The sequence below is a fragment of the Electrona antarctica genome (genome assembly GCF_951216825.1).
Source record: "Electrona antarctica genome assembly, chromosome: 14".
Classification (NCBI taxonomy): domain Eukaryota; kingdom Metazoa; phylum Chordata; class Actinopteri; order Myctophiformes; family Myctophidae; genus Electrona; species Electrona antarctica.
In genome coordinates this window covers 27,040,040-27,058,883 of record NC_136795.1, presented here as the reverse complement: position 1 = coordinate 27,058,883, position 18,844 = coordinate 27,040,040, and the positions used below count along the sequence as shown (strand labels likewise).

Genomic DNA, 18,844 nt, shown 5'->3' with positions numbered 1-18,844 from the left:
GTCAAATGTGTTTATCCATAATACTGCATGTGATGCTGATAGTTAGAAGGGGTAGGATGGAAAGGCTAAGCTTGAGAAGGTCAGAGATGTATTTTTGCTTTAAGCCATAAACACAAATGCACACACTTCAGATAGACTGTTTGTTTTGTTCTTTTTGTTTTTAAGATACCGATATACAAAGTGGGAACAATCCAAGCCAGCAGCAGGCAAAAGAACACAGTGACAATGATAACAGACCATTTCAGAGTCTCGGATGACCTCAAACATACAATATTACTGATTATTAAATGCTAAAATAGCTTAAATTATGTATCTGATATATTCAGCCTAGAGAGGATATCTCAAGTGGTTGTAGAGATGAGATGTTGCCCTCTGGTGGATATAATTGTCTTCCAGTGAAGGCTGGGACGGGACTTTGGGGGGGGGGGGGGCAGCAGCAAAAGTAGTTAACATAGAATCACACCACTTTATCTATTTATATCATATGTTGGCTATTCAAACACAGCAGATCGACAAACTCACAGCAGCTGGTCACTTGTTCAAATTATCTTCATTTCTTTTTGAGGTATTGTCCATTGTCATATGCATTGCCACTCACTCACTCACTCACTCACTCACTCACTCACTCACTCACACACACACACACACACACACACACACACACACACACACCACACGTACTAATGAAAAAATCACACCCGTGTGAACTGAGTGGTGCAAATCCCCCCCCCCCTCTCTCTCATTAGCAGGCAAGGCATCTCTCTCTCTCTGTTTCTGGCACAACAGTGCCACTTTTGGTACTCATTGGTACTGGTGCTCATTAACGTCACACACACACACAAACAACAAACATAGTCACACACATAGTTGAACGTCACGGACATTGCTGTTCTAGCTGGGTCTGAATTCGTTAAAATCGTGACAAGTTTTTGATTTTTGGTGGTAGGTATGGTTATAAGGTTTTCAAAAACGAGTTGGGAGCGCCCCCTAGTGGTCCGTTTGCAATGAATCTAATATTAAATGGGTCAGTATATGGTTATAAATCAAAATAATTGATAAAAGAGATTTTCCAATGGATTCTATTAGTATTGGGTGTGCTAAATAACATACTAAAAAAGTAGGAAAAAATAACTTCTGGAAAGGCATCAATTTCAAGATGGCGTCCACGATGGCTGCCGGGAGCTTAAAATGCCTATAAACTGGGATTTAATACATAAAAAATCATAACAATTATGCACTTGGTGACAAGTTCTTGATTTTTGGTATGGTGTTAGGGATTGGCATAAGGTTTTCAAAAACCATCGCAAACGAGTTGGGCTCGCCCCCTAGTGGTCCGTTTGCAATTAATCTAATATTAAATGGGCCAGTATATGGTTAAAAACCATAATAATGGATAAAAGAAAAGATTCAATGGATTCTATTAGTATTGGGTGTGCTAAATAACATACTAAAAATGTAGGAAAAAATAACTTCTGGAAAGGCATCATTTTCAAGATTGCGTCCACAATGGCTGCAAAATGCCTATAAAGCTTGGATTTAATATGTTAAAAAAAAAGAAGAAAAATTGATAAAATAGATTTTCCAATGGATTCTATTAGTATTGGGTATGCTAAATAACATATAAACATTTTGGGTGAAAATAACTTCTGGAAAGGCATCATTTTCAAGATGGCGTCCACGGTGGCCTCAGTAAGCTTAAAATGCCTATAAACCGGGATTTAATACATAAAAAATCATAACAATTATGCACTTGGTGACAAGATTTAGATTTTTGGCATGGTGTTAGGTATGGGCATGAGGTTTTCAAAAACCATCGCAAACGAGTTGGGCTCGCCCCCTAGTGGTCTGTTTGCAATGAATCCAATGTTAAATAGGCCAGCATTGGATTCATTGCAAACAGACCACTAGGGGGCGAGCCCAACTTGTTTGCGATGGTTTTTGAAAACATTATGCCCATACCTAACATCATGCCAAATATCTAAAACTTGTCACCAAGTGCATAATTGTTATGATTTGTTATGTATTAAATCCCAGTTTATAGGCATTTTAAGCAGCTGAGGCCACCGTGGACGCCATCTTGAAAATGATGCCTTTCCAGAAGTTATTTTCACCCAAAATTTTAATATGTTATTTAGAATACCCAATACTAATAGAATCCATTGGAAAATATATTTTATCAATTATTATTTTTTTTTTTACATATTAAACCCCAGCTTTATAGGCACTTTGCAGCTATTGTGGACGCAATCTTGAAAATGATGCCTTTCCAGATGTTATTTTTTCCTAATTCTTTAGTATGTTATTTAGCACACCCAATACTAATAGAATCCATTGAAAAATCTCTTTTATCAATTATTATGGTTTTTAACCATATACTGGCCCATTTGATATTAGATTAATTGCAAACAGACCACTAGGGGACGAGCGCGACTTGTTTGCGATGGTTTTTGAAAACCTTATACCCATACCTAACATCATGCCAAAAATCTAAAACTTGTCACCAAGAGTATAATTGTTATGATTTTTTATGTATTAAATCCCAGTTTATAGGCATTTTAAGCTCCTGGCAGCCATCATGGACGCCATCTTGAAAATGATGCCTTTCCAGAAGTTATTTTTTCCTAATTTTTTAGTATGTTATTTAGCACACCCAATACTAATAGAATCCATTGGAAAATCTCTTTTATCAATTATTTAGATTTTTAGCCATATACTGATCCATTTAATATTAGATTCATTGCAAACAGGCCACTAGGGGGCGCTCCCAACTCGTTTGCGATGGTTTTTGAAAACCTTATAACCATACCTACCATCATACCAAAAATCAAAAACTTGTCACCAAGTGCACGATCTTGTTGATTTTGGACGAATTCAGACCCAGCTATTCCTTGGAGTGGTTGCACCCATCTATGGTTGCACCACTCAAAAATAATGTAGGGGGGGCGTTCCCAACCTAGCCTTCCCAACCCGTAGAACCAGAGCCATGGCCCCAAGTACCACAGGTTGAGAAAGAACCACTAACCAACCAATGACAACGCGATCGTCCCTTCGGGCTATGGGACCTAGACGATATTGACGTTGAGGAGGCCTATGGGAGGCATGGGAGGAGGTTACAACATCATCATGACTCACATCAGCCGAGCCTCTTCCAGAAGTTTCCCTGGTTGGCTGCTTGGCCACTTACTGTAGCATCTGTCCTAAACAGAAGAACAACAATATTTAGTACTCGGAATATTATTTACGCTGATCATCATCTTAGCATATCACATACCAGTAGTGTAACGTTAACAGCTTTATGCATATAGCGTTTAAAGTAAGTGCCAGCAGTATTAACCTCTGTGCTGTGTAGCTTTATAGCATGCTATAGTCCGCTAACTTCAGCTAGACTGACAGCTGCATTTGAACAACACGGGAGGACGTGCTTGTTTTTATTTATCGGGAGCAATCGGGAGTTGTGACACTGATAAACAATGATCTTATGAAAACGAAGAGGAACTTAAGGTTGTTGTTGTTGTTGTTGTAATAATGGGTAAGGATTATTACAAAGTGTTGGGGATAGCTAAAGGCGCGTCTGAAGAGGAGGTAAAGAAGGCGTACAGAAAGCAGGCCCTTCGTTATCATCCCGACAAGAACAAGTCTGCCGGAGCGGAGGATAAATTCAAAGAGATCGCCGAGGCCTACGATGTGCTGAGCGACGCCAAGAAGAAGGAGGTCTATGATCGATACGGAGAAGAAGGTAATTACTGGTTTTAAATCTACGTATCCATCCGTGAGTGTACAGGATAGGTGAGCATCTGGGAAGTGGGAACCTCCATTTACAATGGGATTGGGTTATTTCATCCAAAAAGAGTAAGACTAATGTCAAGTCAAGTATACATGACGTGAACGTGCACAATACATCATCAGATTAATTGTATGATATCCTTCAACTGCTTGTTTATGGCCCCATATAGCTCTGGTCCATAGCTCTAATGCGTTTCATTTAGATGCAACGCATTAGAGCTATGGACCAGAGCTAGGCCCCATAATGACTGTAGTTATGGAGCATATTTGCTGTGTGCTGATGTGGTTCATTCAAAATATACTTCAGTAGCAATTGTAGAAATTAGACATTGATTGTCGAATGTTTAAGGATGTTCAAATCACATCTTGATTCTTGCATTACTTAAACTTTCGACATTTATGGAAAAATACACAATTTAACATCGAGGTGCCCACTCTGCTCTTCCTTGGTGCCTGCCTATCCTGTACCGTTATGATGTAACTTCATTCATCGCCAATGTTATTTTATTTTTGTTATTTTAATGCTATTTAAAACGTCTGTCTTTATCAGTTCATTGTGCTTCAACAATCAAAACTGCAGGTGGTATCACTCTCTCAGCAAGAGAATATACTGGAAGCATCATGCTCTGCCTGCTGTGTTCACTTCAAATCCCTGTTGGACTCTGGTTTAGCAGTAGCCTTGGATCAAGACTATCATAGATTTTGTTATCGAGTCTGACTTTCATAACTAACTATACAAAAGCAAAAGTCATACTCGATAAAATATGATCTATTGATAGTCTTGAGCCAAACCTAGTTGAGCAGGTTACAAAGTTTATAAGCGTTCGATTTAAAGGCATTTAATCAACGGGATGACACTATAGGGAATAGGGATGCATTTCATGAAGTGTGCTCTGCTATTCCCAGCAACGTCCATATCTATCATAAATGTATTTTATCGAGTCTGACTTTTACTTCCGTATTGAAAGTCAGGCTTGAGAAAATACATCTATGATATTCATCTCATTATCTCCATATCACCTGTCAAAGGTTTTCATTGCATGGTAAAGAATCATTGACTTTTCTGTGCGTCTGTCCCAAACCTCACTGGCCTGTGTTCTCTTTCCCATCAGGACTAAAGGGTCCTACCGGTGGTGGTGGTGGTGGTGGTGGTGCCGAAGGTCACAATGGTCAAAGCTACAACTACACCTTCCACGGAGATCCCCACGCAATGTTCGCAGAGTTCTTCGGCGGCCGTAGCCCGTTTGATCAATTCTTTCAACGAAACGGGGACCACAACATGGACATTGACGACCCCTTTGCGGCATTTGGCATGCCCCCCGGCATGCAGGGTATGGGAGGCTTTCAGACTCAGAGGTCTTTCAAGTCCCAGCCTGGAGGCCCCCACAGGGGCCGTGAGAGAAAGAAGGACCCGCCGGTAGTCCACGAGCTGAAGGTGAGCCTAGAGGAGGTCTTCTCTGGCTGCACTAAGAAAATGAAGATTTCCCGCAAGCGCTTGAACCCAGACGGCTGCACGGTGCGCAGTGAGGACAAGATCTTGACGGTGGACATCAAGCGTGGCTGGAAGGAGGGCACTAAGATCACCTTCCCCAGGGAGGGCGACGAGACGGCCACCAACATACCCGCAGATGTGGTGTTTGTGGTTAAAGACAAGCCTCATCCGGTGTTCCGGCGGGAGGGCTCGGATATCATTTACCCTGCAAAAATATCTCTCAGAGATGTAAGTACAGATACAGTTTCCAATACCCATAACTTGCATATTGGTCGATACCAACTACCGATCCGATACCATTGTGTAATTTAAATTGGGTTCCAGGGACTCTCGGGGTTCCTTGAGGGGGTTCCAAATGGGGTCCTTGAAATTAATAGTTTTGAGAACCAGAACCACTGATCTAGGAATAAATAAATAAAAACACAGTTACTTTCCACCACTGATGATTGATCAGAGTTATCCAAACATCAGTGGTTCATCATCATCCTAAAATTGTCTCAACCTTTTGTTGTCTTTTTTTTCCATCAGGCATTGTGTGGCTGCACAGTCAGCGCCCCCACGTTGGATGGCAGAACGATCACTGTGCCCTCCAGAGACGTGATCAAACCTGGGATGAAGAAGCGCTTAGTGGGCGAAGGGCTGCCCTTATCCAAGTGTCCCGAGAAGAGGGGCGACATGGTCCTGGACTTTACAGTGAAATTCCCTGACAAGTTGGGCCAAAGCACTCGTGATGCTTTGAGAGATATCCTTCCACCATGAATGAAAAAAACAAACTGGTTTAGGGAGAGAGAAAAAGAAAGAAAAAAGTCTAACAAACAGAGATAGTCAGCCCACATTCCTAATGCCACTTCTTGTCTGTCTTGCGTTGACTAGCCCTAAGCCGAGAGAGACGTGTTCTAGTTGGATTTATATAACGTTATTTGAAGTACTAAGTCGACATTCTTTACCAAATCGTATCAAGTCACTTTACTACAGTCTCATGAGACTCTGAAACTAGGGAAGTGGCAGTGAAGTTGTGCATGTGCATTGAACTTTGGTTCTGTCACAGTAATTGCGTGTATGTCAGGTTCAAGGGGAGCTTATGTACAGAAGCCTCTTGTAACCACCCATGGGCTTCACATGTGATCTCTTGTAGTTTGGCTGTCCAACCTGGCCCTCACACTGTTTTGAAAGTGCTTCCAATGCAATGGTTGTAGAAACAACGATACCTCAGGTGCAGTGACACACGTCTGAATGTAGCATATAACATTATTATTCAGCATATGTTTTGGTTACCAGTATAACTATGCAGTGAGAAGTATGTGACTCAAGTACTGGGCAGAAACCTAAGACATAGCGTGCTGAGAATTCAGACTGAGAATTGTCTTTCATCTTAAAGGTATAACGAGTACAATTTTTTTTGTTCTGCCCTGCTCCTGGCTCAATGAAACCAATATCACACATCTATTTCCCAGAAACGTCCCAAATTAATTTTTTTTTAAAGGAAACCGGTACAGTATTTCTGCTGACACTGCTCTATTGAATGTTTGATAGTGAACAGAGAGACAGGAACGATGGGAGCGAGAGGGCATTCACATGAAACAAAATGCCTCTGGTCGGACTTGAACCTGCGTCAGCTATGGAACTGACTTCAGCCTAGTATGGTTTGCACTCACCAGGTGAGCGACCAAAGCATTAGCAGAACTTATCTATACATTATTTTTATTTTATTTTTGAGGAATCTTTCAAAATATGTTCATATTTCTATTATATCACATGTAGGAATACACAGCGGACGACCTGATTTGCTTATGTCAAATGGTGGGAAACAAATTTTGTGCCAAATAACATTGTCTAATTTGTGTGTGTGTGTGTGTGTGTGTGTGTGTGTGTGTGTGTGTGTGTGTGTGTGTGTGTGTGTGTGTGTGTGTGTGTGTGTGTGTGTGTGTGTGTGTGTGTGTGTGTGTGTGTGTGTGTGTGTGTGTGTGTGTGTGTGTGTGTGTGTGTGTGTGTGTGTGGACATGCGTGCATCTAAAAGTATGTACAGTATATAAGTGCATGGGTGTTGTTAACCTCTTGACAACTATAAACACATGTTATTAATTTAGTTTCTGCTCCTTTACTTGAAGTTGCATAGTTTCCCATATGTAACATGTTCATTTAGAACCGAAGAGAGATAGGAAATATAAGACAGCTGAACAGAGACGTGCAACATATAGTTCTCAAGCTAGAATCGAACCAGGGACGGGAAGATTATTTAATCTCGACTACGCATTGGCATCTGGTTAGCATGCCCTGACTTTTCATTTGCACTCATAAAAATCCAGTGCAATTTTTAGATCACACTTTTTTTCCTTTTTTTTTTTAATGTTATATGAGAATCTGGTTCCAAGGCAAGCAAACTTAACCAGTCATTTTTAAAGCTGTGAAATTAGCTACTTTCCATTCGTTTGGAGTCTCAAAGTTCTGCAGGTCTTTGTTTATTCTTTCACAAACCATAACCGTACTTTTGCAGTAGATCTCTAGCTAATTCTGCTGTTGTCTCTGCTCCAGACAGTCACAATTAGGGATGGGACAATTATGAAAATTACATGTTAAGATTATTGTGATGAATGATAATCAAAATATGCTTAAAACTTAAAATGCCAGTTTTGTAGCATTAGCACTAGCATCCCTATTCTGAGGGGGAACGTTCGGCAAAAATAGTAAAAAGAAAAAAAAGAATTCAGTAAAGCTTCAGCAAAAATAGCAGATTGTGAGGTTGTAGATGTACTTTAGATGTCATAGGTGGTACTGAATTTGCAGCTCAACAAAAGCTTCCTAGTGTATGACGGAGGATAATTTCATGACAAATTAAAATCTCTGCGATACGATTATTGTCCCATCCCTAGTCACAATTAGCCTGACACTCAGCCTGAATTTTCATTTAGTTTCAAATTCATTATTCTGAATCGCCAGAACATATTCTTTTTTTTAATGGGCGTGACTAGCGATTCAGGGCTGGAGCCAGTCTAAGTCACAATATTTGGTGTCGACCATATTTGAAGTACTTCAGTAGACTATCTTGTCTTCGTATGAATGTCGGAGAGGGGCAAAGAACCCTGACAGTCACTATTTGGTCACTCCTAATGGAGTCTTATGTTTTATAACTGACCTGAACATGGTTGTACCATGAATGTAGAGATGTGTAATCTCTGATGTTTACTTTTTTGTTTTGAGAAGGATGTTTGCTTTAATTTAATTTTTGCAAATGTTTCCCTTTTTATGTTAAAGTGAAGATTATTTAGTTTTTTGCCTATTGTTTGTGTTTTGACATGTTTGGTGGTATATCCTATATTTTGTTTCAAACCTTGTAGCTTTCATTATTCAATTACAGATTTTTGAATAAATGTTTCCTAAGCTGTGACAAATAACTCCAAGAAATTAGACAAGACAAATATGTAATAAACTGAGTTAATAGACACTAACAATGCTTTATGACTATATGTACCCCCATTTTAGTTTTTTGACAAATGGCAAAAAGGAAATCCTAGCAGTTAAGCAGTAACCGTTGTCATGTGAAGACCGAAGACAACATTGTCTTCTCACCTTTTAATAAAAAGAGGCCATTACTTTGGTGCTTTTAGACAAAATAATGTTCACATGCAACCAAGGGTTTCTATAATCCTTAATATTTTGTGTTCATTACATTTTAACTACAGTAAAACTGTTCTAAGGGCTTCTCTGAGTCTGCAGTGAGTAAGTAACAAAAAAATCAGACTCGTGTGAAGTGATTGGTGCAACTCCGTGTGGGGGTCCCCAGAACATCCATACCCCCAGGAACGCGCCAGTTCCGGCGAGCCGCCCCGCGTCCGAAACGGTTGAAAAATTACAGAGTTACCGTGTGGGGGTCCCCAGGGGGTCCCTCTACTGTACTGTACTGTACTGTACTGTGTCACCCAAAATCATAATATGATGACACACAGTGTGTGTGGTGTGTGTGTGGCTGCGCAACAGTGACACTTTGTTGTGAAAACCAACCAAATGCTATTTTCGTGCTCGGACACAGCCAGCCAGCCAGCCAGCCAGGGACACAAAGCTCCGTAATGGATTGGCTGCACCACTCAAAAATCATTTAATATACTGTAATACATGTTGTGTGCAGTGTGCTAGCCTGTCCACTAGGTGGAGGTGTGCACCTTTTTCTAAAAGTACCATCAGCATCAAACCAACGGTTGAATCTAAATCCCATAGCCCCGAGGGACAGTCTGAGGAGCACTGTGATTGGCTAGTTGGTTGCCCGGCATCAGTAGCTAGTCTGGCTGAATTTACACCACACAGATTTATTACACACAATCACACAATGTGAATCTATATCATATCTAGACACAATATTGAAACTAAAACTGTCTTTATCTATGCTTTGGGGTTGGCGAAGGGTGACACTGACACCTATATTGTAATTTATAATTAAGTCTTTACAGAATAGATTACACATTTGGACAAAGTTTTATGTAATTCACAAACGCTATTTAAAATGATCTAGCATCAGAAGAACGTTCACTTTAATGTCAATGATGACTCAGGCTGTAATATCTATGGAGCTGAGCAGCTGTCTGGCTTACATACCAGAGTGGTGTAGCAACCAGCCAATAAGAGAGCGACCATGCGCTCGAGCAATGGGATCAGGGCTGTAATGTGTTCACCACCCAGGCAGACTGACAGCAGCTGAAACGGCGAACATACCGATAGATTGCTACCTTTCTCCTTTTAACAACTTCTCATGGAAAGAACTAGGCCACTTATCCACTTAAAAGTGTCATAGCAAGGTTATAAATGTACCACAATAACTGACGTTTTCTCTAAACGAGGTTTTGGTTCTCTATTCGGAAGTCACGTTTGTAGGTCTACCAACTAGCTAGCTGCTTGGCTAACTCCTGTTCTGGTAAGAATCATTGGCCTCCACTTCACAATTAGCTTGCTAATTAACTCAACGTCATAATATTAGCAATTAACTAATATTGGCAACTGAGCAGCTATTTAGTCTTTCTGAATAGCAACGTTAATGAAATCATAAGTCGGATGGACTGTCAATAATTTGAACTTGAAGCTAACACCATAGCAACTAGATGGCTTGTAATTCAGAGTAGTACTAGTACTAACTAATGTGTTGTTACTAACTTAGTTTGAAACATGGTTGTTTTTGAAGAACTAATGTTGACAATATGGCTGACTTAGGTGTTCGTTCACTACGATTATATTAATGCAAAAATGTCCTTAATAGGATGATGACGTTAGCACACATTTCCTATGTCTTGATTTAGTCTGTAGGATAGCCTATCATGGATGTATTTTATCGTTTTTGACTTTTTAATTTAGCCAATAGTCATTTCTGATATATGCAAATGTCAAAATCGATCAAATATATCTATGATAGTCCTGATCCAAGGCTAGCTGTAGGGTAGCTTCAGGCACTTATCTTTATCAAAATCTATACTGAATTATTATCTCCCTTCTACCTTTCACAGCAGGAGATAACCCATGCCAGGCTGGAGAGTTCCTCACATCTAGTTATGTAAGTGTTGCATTGGTTTCTGAATCACCAGTTGTGTTCGACAAACCTTTACATCTGTACCGAGGACGAAGACTCCGGCATCATCTTGTCTGCACAAGTGTCAGATTTGGTTTGGCAAGCGTTAAAACCTCTGGTCAACGACACCACAGTGCACCTCCTCCTCTCCCCCTGTCTCCCCTCAGTCTGTTAACTGTAGGATTACTATGCCTCTCGGTCTGGGCAGAAGGAAGAAGGCATCCCCGTTGGTAGAGAACGAGGAAGCGGAGCCCATCCGTGCAGGTCTCAGTGTCGCAGGTGTGTTCCGAATCCACACGTCCCAGACTCTTCTCCCTTCTTGCTCCCAAACTGTGTTCATGTTGTTGACCCAAACCACACCAAAGGGTCGGGTGTTAGTCTAAAGCCCAAACCACACCAAAGGGTCGGGTTGGGACAAAACGGTTTTTAAGGTAGACCACACCAATGCAACTCAATTAGTTGCATTGGTGTGGTTTACCTTAAAAACAGTTTTGTCCCAACCCGCCCCTTTGGTGTGGTTTGGGCTTTAGACTAACATTCTAAGATTTTGATATTTAGTCGACTAAGACTAGACTAAACTACACAATTTTAGATTACTAAACTAGGGCCAAAACTAAATGTGTTATTCAAAAGACTAAGTCAGACTCAAAATGAACACTGCTCCCAAACTGTGGAACTGCAGACTCACTCCCAATTCTGCCAACACTCTTCGATTCACCTCTTCAAACTCCACCTTAGCCCGTAACACTAGCCTCGACGACCTTGCAAGCTTATGAATGGCATGTTATGTAGACATATGCCAGGTCGTTGTTGACCTGGCATCCGTGTGTGTGTGTGTATATTATAATACTGTTTAGACTGATGATGCTGTAGGTTCTTGGTTTATGATCCCATATTACTATTTCTATGCATTTGATGTAATAATACCTTGTGTTGACTTGCTCTGGTCTGGATTAAGAGTGTCTGCTAAATGCCTTGTAAACTGTAGACGGTCTGGATGGAGGCGTGGTGGGTCTGGGAGAGGGAGCCACGCCCGAGGGCCTGCCGCCTCCGCACAGCAGCCTGCGACCGCGCCTCATCTTCCACACCCAGCTGGCTCACGGCAGCCCCACGGGACGCATCGAGGGCTTCAGCAACGTGCGCGAGCTCTATGCCAAAATCGGGGAAGCCTTTGGGATCCCTCCGTCAGAGGTGAGTCAGTGCATGGAGGTTGTGTGTGGTCGTATGGTATTCATGTTTCATATGATCTATAAATCAGTGGTTCACAATCTGTGGGTTAGGGTTGAAGTGACAATTTAAGGAATTTTAAGACCTTTTTAATTCTTCAAAAGATAGAAAATAAAAAGACCATTACTGCATCAAAATGTATTGATCAACAAAATACACATATACACACACATCACACATGTGTAACACAAAGGTGCGTGCACGCAACATAGAATAGAGCATCGAAGTCTGACGTCACTTTCAGTAGAGGGCTCCAGTACACAGGTTCATGTATTTTTTTTATTTGCATTGAAATCCCCATAGGGCGATTTTAGGTCGCTTCATATAAGAACTGTGTTTGAAAAATAAACCGACCACCCCGGCCTTTCTGTCAGGGGAGTGGCTGTGCGTCGTTAATGATGTCCATTCATATTTGATACAGTCAGTTTCTGGAGAAAATGGAATTAATGTGGCCGCAAAAGCCTTGAAACTACATATGAAGGCAATGTCGCTGCTAATATACGTCACGCCCAGCTGTCAACATATTGCGTTCCTGAGATTCCTCGTTGACGTAAGCTCAGCTGGCGGTGACTCGACTCGTACTAACCACGAAACATTAAATATCAATAAAATAAAAATAAACGTAATTAACATTCCATTTCTGTTGTGCGACGGGCAGACGCAGCCACCCGCCTACCTGGAAATGTAGTCTCTGGGTTGTTTCTAACGCTTATTTTGTTACTCTTTGGGTATATTTGTACATTTCCACCTTCAGTCAATGCTTCATATCCATATAAGTGAAAAGGCCGGGGTGATCGGTTTATTTTTCAAACACAGTTCTTATATGAGGCGATCTAAAATCCCCCTATGGAGATTACAATGCAAATAAAAAATACACAAACCTGGGGACTGACGCCCTCTACTGACAGTGACGTCAGGACTTCGGTGCTCTATACAATTTGTCAAATAATATATGCATTAAAGAGGCTAAAATTGTGAAAGTAGCTGATCTACAAGCTCACAGCGCCTCGCAACGTGTGTAGATTTGCTATTTTCACAATATATCTGTGGAACCGAGTCAAACAAAACGTCATACCTCGGCTCCAAGTGCTTGTCAGTTTGCTTCAGTTGATCTGTTTGGGGTATGTTTAATGCACAGCTCCTGACCAACACTTTTTATCTGCGTGTTGTCTGTTTTCCAGGTCATGTTCTGCACACTGAACACGCACAAGGTGGACATGGAGAAACTGCTGGGAGGTCAAATTGGGCTGGAGGACTTTATTTTTGCCCACATAAAAGGCCAGAAGAAGGAAATAGAGGTTTTCAAAGGGGAAGACGCTCTAGGCTTGACTATCACTGACAACGGAGCCGGCTATGCGTTCATTAAGGTGAGCATTATTCAACCATGCACATTGATTGTGGCTGGCTCTTGTATCGTCGATTGAAAAGCCATTACTTTACTTGTGGCTGAATAAACCCTTGAGACCTGGGGCTGATTGTATGCATGCCTTTTAAATCAGTAGTTGTCACACTTTCAAGAGTGAAAATTAATTATTGAATTGATGCAAAAGTAACAACAAAACAAAGTATGTCATTGCTACGGTAATGAAAGTATTCCATTCATTTATGCCAGGTGCGGTGGTCAGTCCAGTGTAACTCAGTCGCCTCAGGAAACAACAGTGTGTTGACAGAATCCATTTTTGGTTATTGGCTAACTCATGGATTAAAGTTCTCAGTCGCCACGACTGATTTCAGTCATTTGGAATTCCGTAGAAGCCAGCATGTCGTCTATAAGAATGTTGCGCACCGAAAATGGCAGATCTACAAGCTCACAACAGAACAGGTCGCTCTGCGACTTACAGTAAGCAAGAACAACACAATACATCAAATACATAGAAATGGTCATCTAGGATCAAAAGCAAGCTAAGAACCTAACATCAGTCTAACAGTAGAATATCTGTACAATGAAACTACTTTAAGTGCACTATACAATGCTATGTCTACAAAATATGCTATCTAGATTACATATTTTGTCCTTTGCATACGGGTCGCCGAGGCTAGGGCAAGTGCTATGGGCTAAGGTGGAGTGTGACGAGGTGAGTTTTCAGCGTGCTTCAGCATTCCGAGTTTAGCTGTAAATGACATTGTGCGTTTGTTTATATGGCTGCTGTGTTGGATACAGCACAATAGCAAGCAGCGCAGCAGGTGCTCTAAGCCTGTCATTGAGCTCAGTGGTCATTATCCAGAAATAACACACCGCTCTGAATTCAGTGATTGACCAATTAGAATCAAGCATTCAACCAAGCCGTGTCATAATCAATAATGCATGAGAGACACAAAGCGGGAGTGTGTGTCCATGGTATAGTATGATATATTTTGGCCTTCAATTTATTATTGATTTTTATGCCATTGACAGCAAGATTCACTCAGTTTTAAACAAAGGACTTGGTTAACAACATTCATGTTCAATCCTCTCAGTCATAGTGTAGCTGAGTGTGATTGTGATTTTTCAACAGAGGGAGAAGTGTATTGAAATGGGGAGTTCCAATTCAACTGTAAGTTCACATAATAATGGAGCTCTCCTGTTTTTTCAGAGAATCCGAGAGGGCAGCATCATCCACCAGATCCAGGTCATCAATGTGGGGGACATGATCGAGTCGATCAACGGCCACGGCCTGATAGGCTGTCGACACTATGAGGTGGCCAAGATGCTGAAGGAGCTGCCCAAGGGGAAGGACTTTACCATCAAACTGTGGGAGCCTCTCAAGGCGTTCGGTGAGTGTGAGCGAGGGGGAATCTCTGAGTCGTCTTAACCACTGGGGGCGGCGGTGGCTCAGGGGTAGAGTGGCTGGATGGTAACTGCAAGGTTGCCAGTTCGAACCCGGGCTCCCCCAGAGTTCGTGTCGAAGTGTCCTTGAGCAAGACTCTGAACCCATAATTGCTCCTGATGTGCTGGTTGGTGTATGAATGTGTGCGTGAATGGGTGAATGTAATGCATAATGTAAAGCGCCTTGGATAAAGGTGCTTTACCATTTTTACTTTAGCACTATTTCATACATGGGATAATTGAAAATAAGACTTGTTACAGTACAATATCACAACGCATTGCAGATATGATATTTTCGATGAAGGTTCCAGAATTTGGAAATTTTTAAGTGGTTAATAGATTCATGTATAAAAAAAACGTATAAAATCGCTGACCGGCATTTCTCCACAAATGTCAACATTAATCAAATTAAAAAGGTTGTATGAGGCTTGGACCGTGACAGTGCTGTAGGGGAGTGGTTCTCAAAGTGGGGTTCGGGGACCCCCAGGGGTATTTTTACAATATAAATTGGGGTCCCAGAGATAGAAATGCCATTAAATGGGGCTCTGTAGCCTTATGCATGTCAACCTGGGGGTCCTTGAAATTAAAAATCTCTTATTTTCGGGTTATTTTCAAATATGAGTCTGCGGTGGTCTAATAAGTGTCAATTTGGGGGTCCTTGACATGAGAAAGTTTGAGAACCACTGCTGTAGGGTCTTCTGAGCTGACACAGCTCTGTGTTGTCTGTCTCAGACATGATAGGCCAGAGGTCTGGAGGCTCCAAGGCGGGATCGGGTGTTCAGCTCGGGACAGGCAGGGGAACGCTGCGGCTCCGCTCCAAGGGTCCCGCCACCGTGGAGGACTTGGTGAGTGTGGGCCAAGCTTGTTAGTCTGTTGTGTAATGATCGGTCGGTATGTTATTTTACTTTATATTATATCTCAGCAGTGTTGTCCTTGTCCTCTAGCCCTCTGCGTTCGAGGAGAAAGCCATTGAGAAGGTGGACGATCTCCTGGAGAGCTACATGGGCATCAGAGACAGTGAGCTTGGTAAGTGAAAATCAAATAATTTCCATAAATACTTAGTAGTGAAAATAGCAGATTTACAATGACGTGTTGTGAGCTTGTAGATCTGCTATTTTCACTAGTTTGGGTCCCGGTCAAACGTCTCAATTTCTCTTTTGGGTCTAGAGGCTAAAAGGCTCTGGAACCAACACGGTAGATCCTACATTCACTAGAAAGAAAATTATGACTCTTACAGCACAATTTTCATTATGCTTTGGCTTCATGTTCCTTTGGCCTGTTTCCCTGTCTTCTCTCTGCCAGCGGCCACCATGGTTGAGCTCGGGAAGGACAAAAAGAACCCAGACGAATTCGCAGAGGCTCTAGACGAGACCCTGGGAGACTTCGCCTTCCCGGATGAATTTGTCTTTGATGTGTGGGGTGCCATCGGCGACGCCAAGGTCGGGCGAGTGTAACCACCATAAACGGGACGCGGAACTCTGTGTGAGTGTGTGCACGCGCATGGCACGCTCGCTCGTGTGTGTGTGTACGCGTGCAACACTCGCAACAAAAACAGCACTGCTAGGAATCACTACACTACCGCCATGAGTTGCTTTTGTCCCAGCGCACTCCTACCGTTTTGTTTTAGAGTAGATCGTACTCTGTGAGACTCTTCTTTGAGACAGGGGACTCTTTTTATGGGAGAAGCTGACTGCGATCAACAGAAGGAACATTCATCCTGTAAGACAGTTCAGTGCAAATTAAAAGACTATATTCAGGCATTAAGTGCTATTACATGTCTTCAGGGTTTTTCCAGGAATTCCTCTTTTGACGTCACATGAACCTGCATGTTTTTATGTTCTAGTTGTCCGCGGTGGAACAAATAGAGCACAAGTCTCAAATGTGAGTGAACTGAGGGGACCATGGCTTACACAAAGCAACTCTTTGATATTTACTAAATAGGAAGGAATACAAAAAAACGATTTACCACATTGCACTGTTGCACTGCGCTGTAAAAAAAAAAAACACTGTACATTACCTAGACAGCAAAGCAGCAGCTACTACACATTACAACAGTCGTTCTCAACCTGTGGGTCGAGACCCCCCCGACCAACTGGGGGTCCCCAGATGACAGTGAAGTGACCATTTCAGGACTTTTAAGACCTTATTTTATATCTAATAAAGAAAAAAAGACCATAACTGCAACAAAAAGAAGTGAATTGAATGTCAACTCTCAAGTCCAAGGTCTTGGGTGGGGGTGGTCCCCAATTCAAATATGATTATGTTGGGGGGTGTCGGCCTGAAAAGGTTGAGAACCAGTGCATTACAAGAGGTCTGCATGGACTGTTATGTGCAGAGGTATGGATACAGTGTGTTACAGTGTTGTTCTGGACCACTTTGTTTTACAGTTCTGGATCATGATGTTGCTATTATGTTTTTCGTCATAATGAAGGTCTGTTGTTGGTTTTTACCTTTAGGTCAATGAGCTGTTGTGATGTGAAAGACCATAGTAATCATAGTTCGTAGGTCAGCGTCTGCTAAATCAATGGTGTTTTTTCACTATTAATTAACACTCCATGCTGCAATGAAGCTAAATTATAGACGGCAGCATTATTCAGTTTCTAGTTTTTACAGAAATGACATGTCAGTATTAAGAGAATCAGTGTTATATTTCCTTTTATTGGAAGGATATCCCATGGTTTTATGTGAACAAAATGTAGGAATGATGCCTGTTGTGGTTTTGTGCAGAATTGTTTTTAGTGTTTTTGCAATATTTTTTTTATATGAAATGATGTAACGTTTAGTTTGTTTTTATAAAACCAAGAGAAGGGTTGTATAAGCAGCAGGGTGGTGTCGTGTGGTTGAATCCGTTTTTGTTTTAAAGCTTTGTGGAGGGCAGGAGACCAGATCATCAATGATATGGAACCAAGTAATGTTAGATGTGTAAAACAATGGATCACTTAAGAAATTAAGGAAACAATCTTCCTTTCACTCTATCCTTATGCAATATATATTGTAAAAAAATAAAATAAACAGGTGATCAACCTGTGCATGGTGCTGGAGTCATCAACAACACTATTATTGGAGAATGAAAAACCATTTCAATCTCATGTAAACATGAACCGTGGGTTTTCTGGGGAGTAAAACACGTGCAGTGTTAACCGTATTGAATTTCCAAGGCAACCACAACTAAGTATTGTCAAAACAAAAATATTTGCAGCATACTTTTTTGTTGGTGTCATCTCTCAGTATTCCGCAAGTATGAAGAAATGATGTGGTTATTGGGATTGATTTTGTTCTTTGATGCTGATGAATATGTATATGGGGTATATGTCTATGAGACAGATGCTAGAACACTAACAGACACCGACTGGGAAACACATTATTTTGACTGCTTTCTCTCACACTGTTGTCAATATCCGATTATGACAATACTAATGACATTGATCATTGATTTCTTGTCTCTTCTTTGTTACATGGTACATTTGCAGTGTGAAACCAGTGAGCACATTCTGAAATATCCAATTTGAAAACTTGTGTTTGGACTATGTGTTAGCTGAGAATGAGGTGCATTCAGGTCAGCTCAATGTTTCCCCCAGGCTAACTCAATTCTCGCTCGTCTTGCCTAATGGAAACAGAAACCTTACCTTGACTGTCTGCTATCATTCATAGAAGTTAGAACACAACCGAGTGTGTTTGTGTGCCGAGTGTTATTTATCAGAATCTTGTTTTGCTCCTGAAATATGTATGACTTCTAACTAGAGAGTTAAATCACTCTCTTGTAGTGTCAACGGTGCATTGGCGATACTGTAATACGATATACTGTTCATACACTTGATATGCTTAGCGCCCAGAAGGTCACTGATCGGTCTCACTATCAGACTTTGTAGGCCTTTGTTTTCTGTGTACATTTGGCTGTACAGCATTTTAATTCAAATAATTGTTTCTTTACATTCACATGATTCAAGTGCTCATAAAGAGCCTGCTGATTGCAAAATGTATCAAAGTC

The 18,844-nt window shown here is 41.3% G+C and overlaps 2 protein-coding genes across 3 annotated transcripts; both read left to right on the top strand.

Annotated features, from left to right (window-relative positions):
• Nucleotides 1-3,122: 3,122 nt before the first annotated feature.
• Nucleotides 3,123-8,601, top strand: dnajb1a (DnaJ heat shock protein family (Hsp40) member B1a). Its single transcript, XM_079521459.1, has 3 exons — nt 3,123-3,736; nt 4,896-5,503; nt 5,804-8,601. Exons 1-3 carry the CDS (start codon nt 3,526-3,528, stop codon nt 6,032-6,034), a joined length of 1,050 nt encoding a protein of 349 aa, XP_079377585.1. The 5' UTR covers nt 3,123-3,525; the 3' UTR covers nt 6,035-8,601.
• A 1,300-nt stretch (nt 8,602-9,901) lies between these two features.
• gipc1 (GIPC PDZ domain containing family, member 1) lies at nt 9,902-18,285 on the top strand. 2 transcript variants are annotated; one of them, XR_013791610.1, is made up of 8 exons: nt 9,902-10,178; nt 10,762-11,102; nt 11,812-12,014; nt 13,232-13,417; nt 14,624-14,804; nt 15,589-15,701; nt 15,782-15,882; nt 16,159-16,298. XR_013791610.1 is itself a non-coding variant. In XM_079521250.1 (8 exons), exons 2-8 carry the CDS (start codon nt 11,012-11,014, stop codon nt 16,308-16,310), a joined length of 1,008 nt encoding a protein of 335 aa, XP_079377376.1. In that variant the 5' UTR covers nt 9,903-10,178; nt 10,762-11,011; the 3' UTR covers nt 16,311-18,285. The 2 variants fall into 2 exon arrangements, 1 of the variants encoding a protein (XP_079377376.1); XM_079521250.1 differs by having other exon boundaries at nt 9,903-10,178; nt 15,801-15,882; nt 16,159-18,285.
• The last annotated feature ends 559 nt before the right edge of the window (nt 18,286-18,844 follow it).

Excerpts from the sequence above, each read along its gene's own strand:
- dnajb1a (XM_079521459.1), top strand. The coding sequence starts at position 3,526 with ATGGGTAAGGATTATTACAAAGTGTTGGGGATAGCTAAAGGCGCGTCT. Across the intron at positions 3,737-4,895 it reads TGATCGATACGGAGAAGAAG|GACTAAAGGGTCCTACCGGT; the intron begins GTAATTACTGGT and ends CTTTCCCATCAG. Across the intron at positions 5,504-5,803 it reads CAAAAATATCTCTCAGAGAT|GCATTGTGTGGCTGCACAGT; the intron begins GTAAGTACAGAT and ends TTTTTCCATCAG.
- gipc1 (XM_079521250.1), top strand. The coding sequence starts at position 11,012 with ATGCCTCTCGGTCTGGGCAGAAGGAAGAAGGCATCCCCGTTGGTAGAG. Across the intron at positions 15,702-15,800 it reads CCGCCACCGTGGAGGACTTG|CCCTCTGCGTTCGAGGAGAA; the intron begins GTGAGTGTGGGC and ends CTTGTCCTCTAG. Across the intron at positions 15,883-16,158 it reads CATCAGAGACAGTGAGCTTG|CGGCCACCATGGTTGAGCTC; the intron begins GTAAGTGAAAAT and ends TCTCTCTGCCAG.